This window comes from Bombina bombina, chromosome 7, assembly GCF_027579735.1.
Source record: "Bombina bombina isolate aBomBom1 chromosome 7, aBomBom1.pri, whole genome shotgun sequence".
In the NCBI taxonomy this organism is placed as follows: Eukaryota; Metazoa; Chordata; class Amphibia; order Anura; family Bombinatoridae; genus Bombina; species Bombina bombina.
The window spans coordinates 281,562,793-281,579,411 of NC_069505.1; the positions used below are offsets into that span (position 1 = coordinate 281,562,793).

General features: G+C 39.7%; 1 protein-coding gene across 1 annotated transcript in view; it reads left to right on the top strand.

The window, feature by feature from the left end:
* SUMF1 (sulfatase modifying factor 1) overlaps positions 1-16,596 on the top strand; it is a 43,003-nt gene extending 26,407 nt beyond the window's left edge. The window contains exons 7-9 of the mRNA XM_053720785.1: positions 1,559-1,672; positions 5,976-6,035; positions 16,307-16,596. Of these exons, the coding sequence (XP_053576760.1) occupies positions 1,559-1,672; positions 5,976-6,035; positions 16,307-16,405 (273 nt within the window). The 3' untranslated portion in view covers positions 16,406-16,596. The remainder of the gene's footprint in view (positions 1-1,558; positions 1,673-5,975; positions 6,036-16,306) is intronic.
* Positions 16,597-16,619: the final 23 nt, after the last annotated feature.

Consider the following 16,619-nt stretch of genomic DNA (forward strand, 5'->3'; position numbering starts at 1 on the left):
ATTTTAACGTGCCCAATACATATATAGTGCAACTTATACTTTCAATGGATTGCACAAAGCAGCAGTAGTATGCACGTTGCTCTCATATTATTAGTTATTGGATAACTTTGTGTTTGAGCACAATCAGTTATTATTTAAAGTGATGTTAAACCTTAACAAATTAAATTCCATACATTTAATCTTTGCCATTTAAAAAGTATATATGTACCCTTTTTTGTTTTAATCCATCTGTGAAAGGGTTAAATTAGTGCATAAAGTAATGCTTCTATTGCAATGTTATGCCGGCCCACTTGAATTGACACTTTTTTTTTTAATGACAATTCCAGTTAACATCCAATCAGTGTTTGTGTCCGTTGACAATCTTGAAGTCCAGCCCCTTTAAAGCCCATAAAAAGCCTATGCAGAGAGTGGATGTGACTGCTCTATACATCCCAGCCAAAAGAGAAAGGGGGCAGAGGAACAGACAATACCAATTAGGATTGTAAATCTTTTACTATAAAATGTATACTGTATGTGGTTTTATTTGCAAACTAATAGATTTTTCATTGCAACATTCTTAGATTTAACATCACTTTAACGCTTTTGAAAACCTGGTATTTTAGAGCTTGCTATTGTATTTTCAAATTCACCTTAAAATGCTATAATACATGAACGTAATTGTTGTTCTTGATCAGCTTTGGGCATTTGCTTTATCTGACATGAATTATTTTAGTGTGGTCTTTCATCGAAATCTATTACCTTAGGTAAATGACGTAAATGCACTCTCCTACATGAGAACTGTAGAACACACCATAATACCGCTAGCACAATAAATATTAACTATCCAGTTGTAATAGCAGCGCTTGCATTATTGCGATCCACTTGTAATCTATGCATATGTCTCAGAGTTTCCATTATCTTACCCCTAGAGTGAAAGGATCACATTCGGTTTTCTCTCAGGTCTATTACAATACCTGTTTTCTATTGTCCCATATGTTACTTGGGCCTTGCCACTATTTACCTATGAAAAAGTTTTTTTTTTCCCCCACAGAGGCTGGAGTGCATCCAAGAAGGTCTAGCATTGTAAGCAACATGTTACACAGTGGTTGCTTGATCAGTGCAGTAGCTCATTTTTATCTCCCCCTATTGGTCACAGTAAACGATATACAATAAACATACTTATAGGTTTTCAAGGAGTGTGTTCATGAAATGCATTTTTTTCTAACATAACTTTAAATGCTTTGTTTATGTAATGCCTAATTTGTTATATATACAAATTACTTTTATGTCCCTTTAAGAACCTAACTGTTTCTCTCTTTAGACGGCTTACTCCTCTCTCCACTACATCTCTATCTGTAATCCACTTTCACAAGAGAGATATATTAACACGTCATTGATCTTCCAGTGTTGGTGAAATATTAAGCTAATTTGTACTATCCTGTGCAGCTTTGTTCATAGTGTAAGGAGAAGGCTTGTAAAAAGTCAGATTTACTCCCACTCATGCATGACAATGTCACCATTATTAAGTTTATTTATAATCTGGTTGGTTCACGCAGGAATGTGTATTTTCTCCCTACAGGTATCTGCTTTCCCTCCAAATGGTTATGGCCTATACAATATGGTAGGAAATGCCTGGGAATGGACGTCTGACTGGTGGGACGTTAATCATAAGCCTAAGGAGTACTACAACCCAGTGAGTGTTTTCCTTCCTGTACATATTTTGTTCTGTATCTCTTGCAGTGGAGGATAAATACGCATGCATGTATGGGTTTATATTCAGAGGCAAAAAACATGGTAATTCCAGATTGTAAATTCTCACTCAAACGCTAAATCCCCTCTTACCTTCTGTTGGGAGTGTTGCATAAAATAACCAATGACATTGCACATTACATAATTGATGACCTCATCAACATCTTTAGTGACATCATCAGACAATTTATCACTTACGAAATAAAATGTAATGTAATTTACTCTTCTTTATATAATTTGTTTTAAAGTCAGATGATATCATTGGTGATGTAATAGATTGTCACTAATTATATAATAAACAATCTGATGTGTGATGTAGTTATGCAAATCTCCCTAGGTGGGTAAGGGAGTGTATTCAATTTAAAAATTGATTGGGAACTTGGAAACCAGGGCTATGTTTTTTGCCTTTGAATTTCCAAATTCTTTAATGTAAAAATAATGTGCGTGACCACTATTAAGCATGTCTTCATTTATTTTTTAAACTGTATCGTAGCAACCACTGATTGCTGTGCCTACTAGACAATATCTGCTTGTCAAATTCCATATTGGTGTAGAGTTTTTTTTGCTGTAGATTTGGAGATGGGAAAAGTAGCTATTTGATAACACTTAAAGGAACAGTATAAACTGATATTTTCTCCCCTTTAATGTGTCCCTAATTATCCATTTGCCTACTGGAGCGTATTCAACCATTTACAAATAGATTGTTCACCTTTATTTTATCATTTGAAATAGTTGATTATGTCTATTGTATCCCCACCTTCACTGAACATTTCCGAATTCTGGTTAGATAATAAATCTAAACAAGAAGATTTAGATAAAATACTCCCAGTTGGTGTCTGCGACAGAGAGGTAATAAAATGTTCATTTTGTGTAAATAACTATACAGAAAAGATGAGGTCCGCTTTCCTTGCTAGCTCAACCTATTCCATTGGGTTGTGGTTTCAATTAGCAGTAACAGTTATTTCATATACAAAATTAAACCTAAAGGTGCAATTTCACATACATTTTAAACTCTGCAGCTGGTATAACAAGTCATTATAAAACACATTAGGTACTGTACAATGTCCCTTTAATAACTCACAAATTAGTCAGCCAATTTACTTTACATTTTAATAATTTGTAGTTACATATGACTCCCACAACACTTCAAAGTTTCAAAGAAATTTGATGACGCAAATGTCTAGAAGTATTTAATGCATATATTTCAGGATGTTCCTGTATCTGTAGCCATATTGCACTTGAGGAAACATAATGAGCGCTATGTGTTGCTAAAGCCTTAATTCCAGAATGGCCCCTTGAAAATATGACCTATCCAATGCGTTCGACTCGGCATCTTTCTACCTATACAATACTTTTTAATGCATGGCGTATTTAGACCTTCATTTTTCAAATTTCACAAAATAGCTTTATTTCTGTATAACAAGAGAGGGAAGGAATTTTATGGGGGAAATGGGAACGACTATTAATAATACTGTAATTAGGGGCAGCTTCATACATTTTTAAATAATTTGCTAGAATATATAACACTTTGTAAAGATGTTGTGGATTTTTAAAGTCTTGGTTTAAACCTTTAACTACATGGGAGAAAATGTAATACTAAAGAAATCTATGTTCCTGCATGGGTGCTGTGGAAACAATGTGCTTGAATCAGTAATTATTGAGATAACTCTCTGCCCCCTCACTTCCTGACACTTCCATTAATAGCGGGTTTTGCCTAATAGAGCAGCTGCAATAGTTTAGCTTCCATTAGCTTTTAACTCTTTCAGTAATCAGTATTGTTAACTCCTCCAACTCTCTTTTTTGAACATATTTTATAAATTATTTTATAGCAGTGTTTCTCAAGTACCCCCCAACAGGCCAGGTTTTCATTATAGCTGAACCAGTGCACAGGTGAAGTAATCAGTTGAGCAGTAACCATGGTTACTAACCTGCTCTCACCCATCAGCTGATTATTCCACCTGTGCACTAGTTCAGCTATACTAAAAACCTGGCCTGTTGAGGGTACATAAGGAAAAATGGGTTATAGTTTAAGTCCCTTTCCTGCTTAGTGTTAAAAGCACCATTAAATACAATAGAAATGCATAATAATGCGCTTACTCAGAGTTGCTTCCATTTGTTCTTGCCCCTGTCCTATGACAGCTATCAGCCAATCACAAAACACATTTACTGTAAACTCTTGCCATATACTCAGTAGGAGCTGGCGCCATACATAGCGTGTAAGCGTGTATTTAAAAAGATTGTGCACGTTTTGATAATGAAAATAAATGAGAATTTTTTTTTCCATACTCTATCTGAATTATGAAAGTTTAATTTTGACTTTAGTGTCATAGTAGTGGAAAACGTATATCCTCTAATTTGTCACAGCATGTAATTCTCGTAATAATCACCAACAAACTCTATAGGTTTAACCCTGCAATGGGGCTGAACACATTAAAGTATCACTAAGGAGCAGCAGATAATTGTTTGCGGCTCCAAGCAGAACTTTACTAATGTGTTTAACCCCTTTGCGAGTTCTATGGGGAATTATACAAAAATTATGGGCTCTAATTGGCATTTCATTTTTGCACCACAGTTGCCCTATAAACCTTGTTTTTCAGGTGCTTGTAACTTTGGATTGTGTGAACAAATTGTCTTTGAAATTTGGCAGTGACGGGAAATGCTGAAAAGTTGAAGTTAATTAGTTGATGAATTTTGGTGTTAAGTTTGGGGGGGAAGGTACTTTTCTCTAATTGATGACATTAAAAACAGCCAACTGTAAATAAAAATGCTGCACAAATCTTTATGAAATTTGGCTTGCAGATAAATGTTATTGTCTAGTATATGCTTTTCTGGTGAAAAATAAAATTTCAGTGGTTGCCGATATATTCAGACTGAAAAATATCAGTTAAGACATGCTCAGTAGAAGCTTTTGGCAGCAGAGGATTTTGGGAAATGGAGTCCCAAATATTGATCTATATAGTTTTTTTAGCCTGGAAGACAGCGAGAATCTGAAGTGATGCCCTATTACCTGTAACGTGTACACATATGTGGAAGTCATACTATGTGTGCGCACATTACACCCACATCATGTGCACTGACTGACACATTCATTTTTACAAAAAAATAGGGAATTCACTGGCAATAAAAACTTACAATGTCAGTGTTAAGTTCCCAATCAAACCTTATAAAACATGAATATTCTGAAATAAAACTCCCTTCCCTTATAGAATATAATAATCTAGTATATATATAAAAATATATATTTTTGATGGGTGGAGTTAAAAGTTGGATATTTATAAGGCGTTTGCATTTTACAAGGATCCTGTTCTTCTATATCTATTTTCCTGGCTTCTGTGATTAAAGGGATAGTAAACCCAAATATTTTCTTTATGATTCAGATAGAGCAGCAATTTTAAGCAACTTTCTAGTTTACTCCTATTATTTTTTCTTCATTCTCTTGGTATCTTTATTTGAAAAAGCAGGAATAAATGCTTTGGAGTAGGCCCATTTTAGGTTGAGAACCTGGGTTGCGCTTGCTGATTGAATGGCTAAATGTAGCCACCAATCAGCAAGCCCTATCCAGGGTACTGAACCAAAAATATGCTGTCTCCAAAGCTTTCATTCCTGCTTTTTCAAATAAAGATACCAAGAGAACAAAGAAAAAATGATAATAGGAGTAAATTTTCTTAAAATTGCATGCTCTATCTGAACCATGAAAGAAAATATTTGGGTTTACTATCCCTTTAAAGATTGATTGTAGTTTCTCAGAACACTTAGCTACATTAAAGGGACAGTCAAATCCCCAAAAAACTTTCATGATTTAAATAGGGAATGTAATTTTAAACAACTTTCCAATGTACTTTTATCACCAATTTTTGCTTTGTTCTCTTGGTATTCTTAGTTGAAAGCTAAACCTAGGAGGTTCATATTCTAATTTCTTAGTTCTTGAAGACTGCCTCTAATCTGAATGCATTTTGACCACTAGAGAACATTAGTTCATGTGTTTCATATAGATAACATTGAGCTCATGCACGTGAAGTTACCCTGGAGTGAGCACTGATTGGCTAAAATGCAAGGCGGTCAAAAGAACTGAAATAAGGGGGCAGTTTGCAGAGGCTTAGATACAAAGTAATCACAGAGGTAAAAAGTGTATTTATATAAGTGTTGGTTATGCAAAACTGGGGAATGTGTAATAAAGGGATTATCTATCTTTTTAAACAACAAAAATTCTGATGTTGACTGTCCCTCTAACAATTGTCTCTCTGCAGAAAGGACCTTCTACTGGAACGGACAAAGTAAAGAAAGGAGGATCATATATGTGCCACAAGGTAAGTAAAGGGTAGGTTGTCCACATTAGCTGAACTGTTGCATTTGTTTTATAGGGCGTCACTGAAGTTGGAACCCCAGCTACACAGTGGAGTAATGTAACACACACACTTCACTTGTTTTTCCTGTCAGTAAGAAGCTACTAACAGCTGATGAATGACCAACCAACAAACTGTAAAACATATTCTGGGAAATGGCAGCTCCTTAAAATGCTATCTGTATGTCTCCACCTTAGTCTTTAGACCAGGGATGGGGAACTTTGTCCCTCCAGATGTTTCAGAACTACAGTTCCCATGATGCTCAATCGGACTTCAGAGTGTCTAATGGCACTTGGTTAATGTAGTTCTGAAACATCAGGAGTGCCAAGGATCCACATCCCTGCTTTAGAAAGTTGTAGGATTACTGTTTGAAGGTTGAATATCTATGATCTTCAGCTAGATCCACAGACTTACAGATTCTATAGATATTTTTTTCTCATAATAACCTTTTTCTACAGCTTTATGCTCAAATCCCGACTCAGATAAATGACTACATGAGGCCTGAGCTTGTCTGAGGCGGTTATATTGTTTATGTGCTGTCCACCCTAATAGGAGATTGCACTACATTTCTAGATAAAATGGTCTTGGCGCCTGCTGTGATGTTTTTGTTGCCTTTTTGTCATGTTAAAGACATTTTAGCTTTTCCTAACATTTTTGATATAGTGTGAATTCCATTTGTACATGTATTTGTTCTCATACTAGGGTCTCCTCATAGTGGGCGGCTTTTTGTTATTAGAGTTAAAGCTGCCTGTAATCAATCAGGCCAGAAGATTCTCATAACGGTGAGAGGTGGTTGAGCTGGATAATATAGTGTTCTACAATATGAAAGCAGTCCAGGGGAGGGGGGCTAGAGGGGGCGGATTTACACGCAAGAGAAATAATAATAATTCACAAGAGACCTCAAACAATTATTAATTTTCCTTTATTAAATACTTATTTCTACTATAAATCTTCTGCTATTAAAAAGGGAATTATATGGAACTCAGTAATGTTTCAGCTGGAATGGGGCACCCAAATTTCTTTTTTATGGAGTGACGGTCAATAATGGCAGGATTAGCTGGGGGACATTTTACATTAAAGGGATACTAAACCTAATTTTTTTTCTTTCATGATTCAGATAGAGCATGCAATTTTCTTCCTAATGGGAAAGAGTCCACAGTCGCATTTATTACTTATGGGAAATAAAAACCTGGCCACCAGGAGGAGGCAAAGACTCACTAGCCAAAGGCTTATATACTCCTCCCACTTCCCCTATCCCACAGTCATTCTTTGCCTTTCGTCCCAGGAGGTTGGCAGAGAAGTGTCAGAAGTTTTTTCTTATTTTTCTATTTGTTATACTTTTATTTATTGTTAATATGTCTCTTATGGAGGGTACTACCCTTCGACATGGGACATGAGTTTTAAGTAGTCCTGTTTGCCTCTCATGGAGGGCCTGGGCGAAAGTTAGAGTCCGTAGATGCAGTGGGAGCGTCCCCTGCGACACCATCCCGACTTGTTATAACAGCTCCTTTTCAGCACTTTGAGTTGTCTAACTTCGCTTCGCTACCTGCTGTCTTTTCTTGAGTTCATGACAGAGGCACTGCTACTATTCGTCACACTAGAAGGGCCGTGTTCCTGTTCCACAGCATAGATTCCGGTAAGATTGTTTAATTTTATTACATTGTCTGTAATGTGATTTATTATGACAGTATAGTATGGACCTCGCTAGGACTAAAAACCTTCGGGTTATGAGTATTTGCCTGTTGGTTTAGACTTGCTTATCCTTTTATTGGGCCTAGTTTTGCCGCCTTTCAGTGGCACACTTTTTGGATTTCGCAGGGCTTCTGCTGACTGTGCGTGTTTACGCTTGGGCAAGGTTTCTTCCCCTTCCGCATTCCTGACCGAGTGGCGACGCGGAGGAAAGAGTCTGCTCCGCTGAGGTCTGGTCATAGGAGGTGATGAGTGCCCCAGCCATTGTGTGTCAGGTGCCAGTTGAATTTTTCCAAAATTGTGCATTTATATTAGACCTAGCCATGGAGGATTCTAATGCCGGGACTATTGTCTTATCAGATTATGAGGATTGTCGTTTGGCCCCATTGTCGCAAGTCTACCAGTCTTGTCTCTCGTGCCTGCATGGTTTGCCGGGTCCCTCGGGCTCTGGGGACCTTGAGTCTGCTGAGCCATCAGCCTCCGGGAGCTCTGTTTCTCAGGAGGCGCCTTCCCAATCGCACGCTCCTTTTGTTTTCGCAGGTGCCCCTGACTTTGTGCAAGGTGAATTGTTTCCCCGGAGATGGCGGGACATTTTAATATTTTATTGGCTCTGATTCGTCTGCAACACCCCGAGGTTTCCTTGCAATTATGTGCCTGCCTGCCTATCCCGGGTGTTCAGACCGTGAATAGCACTATAGTGTTCCCCCCAGGGGTAATTGTGCCCCCTTGTTGTTCTTTTCGTTATAGGATTGTGTGTCTGCGTGTCCTACTACGACATCTTTTTGATCTATTGGGGGATCCTTTACTTTACCGTCCGGGGACTTCTCAGTTCTCGCACAGTTCTTCGGTATAGATTAATGGGGATAATCTTATCTCCGGTCTGTCTACTTTTGAGCTTTCCCAGCCTTTTTTCTGAGGGTTCCGGTCTCTGTTTGGCAGGTCCTGCGGAGACATAGTTCCTTCTGGGCGGATGCCTTCGGGTGCACTTGTTTATTTTATCCGAGTTGGATTTATTTACTTTACATTCTTCTCCTACAGGAATTCTGGGATTGCTTGGTTTTAGTTCTTACAAGGAAGTCGTTCCTGGGCTTTCATCCGGAGTTAGTGTGTGCACTGTTAATTGTTAGGGACGCATGTTGCACCTGGCTGGTTTGGCGGGACCTACTGGTTTACTTGATTTTGTTGTTTGTTTTCATAAACTACACTTTTCCTCGCGACCTTCGGGTCTGGATGTAAGGAGCGCTTGGGCTGCCCGTGTCAGTCGGCTCCAGTGACATGGGCCGGTGTGGTCCCACTGCGTCCCTTCGCATCCCCGGCCTGAGGGGTGCGGTCCTTGCTGCTTTGTGCGGTTTTGGCCCTTTTGGGCTGCCCTTGGTGCTTCTCCTAGAGACTAGGTGCCGTTGGGTGGCTAGTATAGATCTGGTCCTGCTGAGATGGCTAGTTGCTACTACCTCTGCTTCTGGGAGCTTTTGATGCTCTAATGGGATCTTGGAGGTTGCTGCTCACCCTGGGTTCTCCGGGGTTGCCACTGGTGTTTCGGTTGTTTCTGCCGTCCCTTAGGGGTCAGTAACCGAGGTGTGCTCGGTCTTTGGTATCCCGTGCCTTCTGACTGTTGGTCCGGGGTTTTTTTCTTCTTGGACTCGGGATGCGTGTTTTATCGCAGTATATATCCTGGGTTCTTCTGTGCTTGCTGTTTGAGGTCTTTCTTTTCCTTGACGGGTTAGTCTGCCAGCTTTTTGGGCAGGTTTTGGGCGTGTGGCCCCAGGTCCTGACTACTGGAATCTGACCCCTTCTCTCGGATCTCATCGTAGGTCTGGGAGGGGAGTCTAGGGTTCAGTCCGTCCAAGTGTCGGCTTCTCTCCTTAAAGGACCAGTCAACACAGTAGATTTGCATAATCAACAAATGCAAGATAACAAGACAATGCAATAGCACTTAGTCTGAACTTCAAATGGAGTAGTAGATTTTTTTTTCTGACAATTTTAAAAGTTATGTCTTTTTCCACTCCCCCTGTACCATGTGACAGTCATCAGCCAATCACAAATGCATACACACTTATCTAGCACAACACTTATCCTTGCACATGCTCAGTAGGAGCTGGTGACTCAAAACGTTTAAATATAAAAAGACTGTGCACATTTTGTTAATTGAAGTAAATTGGAAAGTTTTTTAAAATAGCATGCTCTATCTGAATAATGAAAGTTTAATTTTGATTGAGTGTCCCTTTAAGTCCCTGCTATCTCCTTGGGTGTTAGGGGTTGGGTCAGGCTGGTTTCTATTGTTCTCCTTGGGGAGTTTGGAATTGTTGGCGGATTAGGTACCCGGGGACGGGCTTCTGGGCCTTCTTTTTTTAGGGGTTTTATTGTCCTCATTAGGTCTAGGATTTGACTCTAGACTGTCCTTTTCCTTTTTTTTCCCCCCGCATTTGCGGACCTTTACTTGGCACATGCCGTTATTGTGGGGGCTTGAGAGCCTGTCTCTCATAGAGCTTTTTTTGTGTTGGGCTCTGGATGGTCTGTCTTGACTTTCTCCTATGGGTCTGCCGCCACTCTGTCCTTTGGAACGTTCAGTGCCTGTACACTCATCGGTAGATGGTTTAGGTGTCTTGGGCACACGTCCTCTCGGTCCTTTCATGGGGGGGATTCTGGTTCCCCTAAAAAGAAGGGTCGTTGGTCCTAAGTGGATTTTTTCTGAGGATCCATTCTGTCAGCTTGGATGCTCGACTTAGATCTAGCCATCTTATGGTCCTTAAAGGGACAGTCTACACCAGAATTTGTATTGTTTTAAAAGATAGATAAACCCTTTATTACCCATTCCCCAGTTTTGCATAACCAACACAGTTATAATAATATACTTTTAACCTCTGTGATTATCTTGTATCTAAGCCTCTGCAAACTGCCCCTTTTTTCAGTTCTTTTGACTGACTTGCAGTCTAGCCAATCAGTGCCTGCTCCCAGATTAATTCACATGCACGAGCACAGTGTTATCTATATGAAATATGTGAACTAACACCCTCTAGTGGTGAAAAACTGTTAAAATGCAATCTGAAAGAGGTGGGCTTCAAGGTCTAAGAAATTAGCATATGAACCTCCTAGGTTAAGCTTTCAACTAAGAATACCAAGAGAACAAAGCAAAATTGGTGATAAAAGTAAATTGGAAAATTGTTTAAAATTACATGCTCTATCTGAATCATGAAAGTTTATTTTGGCCTAGACTGTCCCTTTAAGATCAAGGTTGTTTACATACGTTTATGTTGCCTTGTCGGCGTGTTCTCTGGTTTGTGGGACTTATCTCTGGGTTCTGGTCGCTTTTTCTTCGACGCGTATCTGGTTGTTTTTCTCCCTCCCTTTGGGTGGTACCCAAGGGATATGTGGCTTAGTGGTTAGCTCCACTGCTCCCGAATCAGAAGGTTGTGGGTTTGAACCCAGGCAAAGCTCCTTTAAAGAGGAGTCTCTTGCTCCCTCTGGGGGAGTGGGATCCTTAGGGATTCTTCGGTTGTCGAGAAGATTGGTTCTCGGATGAGTTTCAGCTGCTCTGCGGCCTCTAGCTTTGTTGTGTTGGTCTACACTGTCTGGGATGAGAAGGAGCGTGATGTTTTGTGTTTCTTCGGCAGTGGCTGTGCGTCCTCTCATGCTTTTAGCATGGCCGTTTTTTCTCGATCGTTCTTCGGCTGCGGAAGTCCTTCCTAGCTTGTGAGGCATCCTCAGTCTGTTGTGGACTGGGTGTGGGTCTTGACTGTGGTAAGGGATGTTCCCTTCGCGATCCTGATCGGTGGTGACGCTCGTCCACACTGTGTAGCGTTTTCTGCATCTGCCGGTCCTTGGGATCCTCTGTTCTCTCTGGTCATTTCCTGTTTTCTGCTGCTGTCTTTTTCTACCCTGCCATATGTTCAGGTGAGTCTGGTGAGCGGACCTTGGTTGTCTTCTTCTAGGCCTGAGTTGGTCTTTCTTTCTTGTCTGGTTTTCCCTCTGGGAATTGTTAGTCGGGGTTCCCTTGTCAGTTTAAGGGGCTGTAACTGGGTTGTTGCCCCTGAGAGTGGGGTCCTCAGGGCCTGTGTCTTGGTTGCATCTACTGGTGGTAAGTGTCCAGGTACTTTGGACTGTCGCTGGTTTTATGTCCACGGGGTCGTTTTTTCTTTCAATGAGGGTGTTCCCGGTTTTCGGACGAAACGGGACTTTGTTTTCCAAGAGAGTTTTTTTTTTTTCGTGGGTGCCTTTTACCCTCCCGTCTTGGCATTCTGTGTCCTCTTTGGCTTAGGTATAAATTTCCCATAAGTAATGAATGCGGCTGTGGACTCTTTCCCATTAGGAAGAAAAACATAAATTATGCCCGTTTTTGAGGCAATGTTGTCGTTTTATCTTCTGGCACATTTTCACCTTGATGCTTCTTCCACTTTTCCTTGTTCCTCGGCTGAATGACTGGGGGATAGGGGAAGTGGGAAGAGTATTTAAGCTTTTGGCTGGTGGGTCTTTGCCTCCTCCTGGTGGCCAGGTTCTTATTTCCCATAAGTAATGAATGTGACTGTGGACACTCTCCCATGGTAGAAAAGGAAATTATCAGGTAAGCATAATTTATACTTTCTAATTTACTCCTATTATCAGTTTCTTTGTTCTCTTGCTATCTTTATTTGAAAAAGAAGGCATCTAAGCTAAGGAGACAGACAATTTTTGGTTCAGTACACTGGATAGCACTTGTTTATTGGTGAGTGCATTTAGCATCAATCAGCAAGCATAACCCAGGTTGTGAACAAAAATGGGCCGGCTTCTAAACTTACATTCTTGCTTTTCAAATAAAGATAGCAAGAGAACAAAGAAAATTTGTTAATATGAGTAAATTAGAAAGTTGCTTAAAATTGCATGCTCTATCTGAATCATGAAAGAAAAAATGTGGGTTCAGTGTCCCTTTTAAGCTTAATAGAAAGATTTCACTTCAGAATAACATTAGTTTCTAACCATACTTTAGTTAAAAATGACATATACAGTTACATTTATTCACTTTCCTATTACACAAATGTACAAATTCACATACTCAACAACCTAATTAGTGAAGAAATGCTTTTTTTGCCAGCAGATTACTGTTTTCTGCTCAGTGGGGCTGAGGACCACACAAAACGTGGAGGGTTGGATACAGCCTGCGGGCTGTAGTGGCCAAGAATGAATCCAGTGAACAAAATCTTAAAAATATGAAAATTGGAAGAGTCTTGGTGCTGAGCCTGGTTAAAGGGACAGTCTACTCCAAAAATATTTTGCTTAAAAGATAATCCCTTTATTACCCATTCCCCAGTTTTGCATAACCAACACTGTTATATTAATATACTTGTTACCTCTGTGATTACCTTGTATCTAAGCCTCTGCAGACTGCCCCTTATCTCAGTTATATTAATATACTTTTTACCTCTGTGATTACCTTGTATCTAAGCTTGTGCATACTGCCCCCCCTATCTCAGTGCTATTTACATACTTGCATTTTAAAAAATTAGTGCTGACTGAAGAATAACTCCATGGGTGTGAGCACATTGTTATCTATATGGCACACATGAACTATTACTGACTAGCTGTGAAAAGCTATAAAAACGCCTTAAGATAAAGACGGCCTGCAGGAGCTTAGAAACATGCAGAAAGAGGTAATTAAAGTATATTACTAGAACAATGTTGGCTTTACAAAGCTAGGGAATGGGTAGTAAAGGTGTTAACTATCTTTTTTTTTTAAACAATAAACATTTTGGAGTAGACTGTCCCTTTTAATTCTGCACCACTATTACTAACAAATTTTGCTATTTAAAGGGATATAAAACAGTGCTCCTTTAGTACAAAATAAATATGGGAAATCAAATGTAAAAAGAAACAGATTGTGTTAAAAGCAGAAAACAATTTACTTGTTTTATTGCTAAATAAGAAGTTCAATTCTCAGTGTCGCTTTTTTATTACAATGAAACAAACTGTTTTATATCCCTTTAATTTCATGTATGATTCATTTGTAGCCTAGCGCTGCGGAATCTGTTGGCGCTCTACAAATACCTGATAATAATAACTCTTTCCCATCTGTTTCGTCTTCCTACTGGGACTTTTTTTTTTTTTTTTGACAATACACTTTCCTCACATTACACCATCAGCTTGTTTTCTTTATGCACCTATGTTTACAACGGCACCAGAATATGTTTAGACCTGTCTCTAGTCGCATTCTCCTATATATCCTGTTATCTCTCTACTCCAGTATATTTCTTACTTTGGAACTTTTGGTCTCTGTAGCTCCATCACTGTTTTCTAATTGTGGCCTTTTTTCTGCCAGGCTTTAGATTTCTTTTACTCTCTTGCTCCTGTATTTAGACCTCCATCTTGTTCAACACTCTCGAACTAGACTTACAGGTGAAACTCGAAAAATTAGAATATTGTGCAAAGTTAATTTATTTCACTAATGCAACTTAAAAGGTGAAACTAATATATGAGATAGACTCATTACCTGCAAAGCAAGATAGTTCAAGCCGTGATTTGTCATAATTGTGATGATTATGGCTTACAGCTCATGAAAACCCCAAATCCACAATCTCAGAAAATTAGAATATTGTGAAAAGTGCAATATTCTAGGCTCAAAGTGTCCCACTCTAATCGGCTAATTAGCCATAACACTTGCAAAGGGTTCCTGAGCCTTTAAACGGTCTCTCAGTCTGGTTCAGTAGCAATCACAATCATGGGAAAGACTGCTGATCTGACAGTTGTGCAGAAAACCATCATTGACACCGTCCATAAGGAGGGAAAGCCTCAAAAGGTAATTGCAAAAGAAGTTGGATGTTCCCAAAGTGCTGTATCAAAGCACATTAATAGAAAGTTATGTGGAAGGGAAAAGTGTGGAAGAAAAAGGTGCACAAGCAGCAGGGATAACCGCAGCCTGGAGAGGATTGTGAGGATAAGGCCATTCAAAAGTGTTGAGGACTTTCACAAGAGCCACCACACACAGACGGATCCTGGACATTGGCTTCAAATGTCATATTCCTCTTGTCAAGCCACTCCTGAACAACAAACAACGTCAGAAGTGTCTTACCTGGGCTAAAGAAAAACAGACCTGGTCTGTTGCTCAGTGGTCCAAAGTCCTCTTTTCTGATGAGAGCAAATTTTGTATCTCATTTGGAAACCAAGGACCCAGAGTATGGAGGAACAATGGAGAGGCACACACTGCAAGATGCTTGAAGTCCAGTGTGAAGTTTCCACAGTCTGTGTTGATTTGGGGAGCCATGTCATCTGCTGGTGTTGGTCCACTGTGCTTCATTAAGTCCAGGGTCAACGCAGCCGTCTACCAGTAGATTTTGGAGCACTTCATGCTTCCTTCCGCAGACAAGCTCTATGGGGATGCTAACTTCATTTTCCAGCAGGACTTGGCACCTACCCACACTGCCAAAAGCACCAAAACCTGGTTCAATGGCCGTGGGATTACTGTGCTTGATTGGCCAGCAAACTCGCCTGACCTGAACCCCATAGAGAATCTATCGGGCATTGCCAAGATAAAGATGAGAGACATAAGACCGAACAATGCAGATGAGCTGAAGGCCGCTATTAAAGCACCCTGGTCTTCCATAACACCTCAGCAGTGCCACAGGCTGATAGCTTCCATGCCACGCCGCATTGAGGCAGTAATTGCTGCAAAAGGGGCCCAAACCAAGTACTGAGTACATACAGTATGCATGCTTATACTTTTCAGAGGTCCGATATTGTTCTACAGGTATGTACAATCCTTGTTTTATTGATTGCATGTAATATTCTAGAATATTGCACTTTTCACAATATTCTAATTTTCTGAGATTGTGGATTTGGGGTTTTCATGAGCTGTAAGCCATAATCATCACAATTATGACAAATCACGGCTTGAACTATCTTGCTTTGCATGTAATGAGTCTATCTCATATATTAGCTTCACCTTTATAAGTTGCATTAGTGAAATAAATGAACTTTTGCACAATATTCTAATTTTTCGAGTTTCTACTTCCAGTAATTATTCTCTCTAGACCTGCAAGGCACTTTTTAGTTGCCCTCTTAACAAGCACTTTCACTATTTACACCTACAGCTTGGCTTTATAAGGGATACTAACCCCAAAATTTTTTCTTTCATGATTCAGATAGAGCATGCAATTTTAAGCAACTTTCTAATTTACTCCTATTATCAAATTTTCTTTGTTCTCTTGCAATCTTTATTTTAAAAGCAGTAATGTAAATCTTAGGAGCCGGCCAACTTTTTGGTGGCTAAATGTACCCACCGATAAGGAAATGCTATCTAGGGTGCTGAACCAAAAGTGGGCCAACTCCTATGCTTAGAAACCTGCTTTTTAAAATAAAGATACCAAGAGAACAATGAAAATTTGATAATAGGAGTAAAGTTGCATAAAATTGCTGCTCTATCTGAATCATAAAAGAAAAAAAAAAATGGGTTTAGTGTCCCTTTAAGGAGGTCTAGCCCTGTTCCTCTCCAGACACTATTCAGACCTACATCTCTCTCATTCTGTACCTGAGACCATCTCTCCGTACTTGACGCTACTTCAGCTCTCACTGTTTTATTTCAGTCATACTGCTACAGGTATCGCTGTGCTGCTCGTAGTCAGAACACTCCAGACAGCTCATCCTCCAATCTTGGCTTTCGTTGTGCAGCTAATGCTGAATAACCGGGAATGACACCATCGCAGCTGATGTGGAAGGGGTAACGGACCAATATCTCTAATTTAGCAGCCAGCTAACAGGCTGATTGAACTGAAGGGAATGGCCTGGAGATAATCGTGGAACCACAGCTGTGACCAAACTGATTTTTTTTGTTCTACAGCCGATTGTATTAATTAAATATGAATTTATTTTTTGATCCTCTGGGGTTTTTGTCTTTTG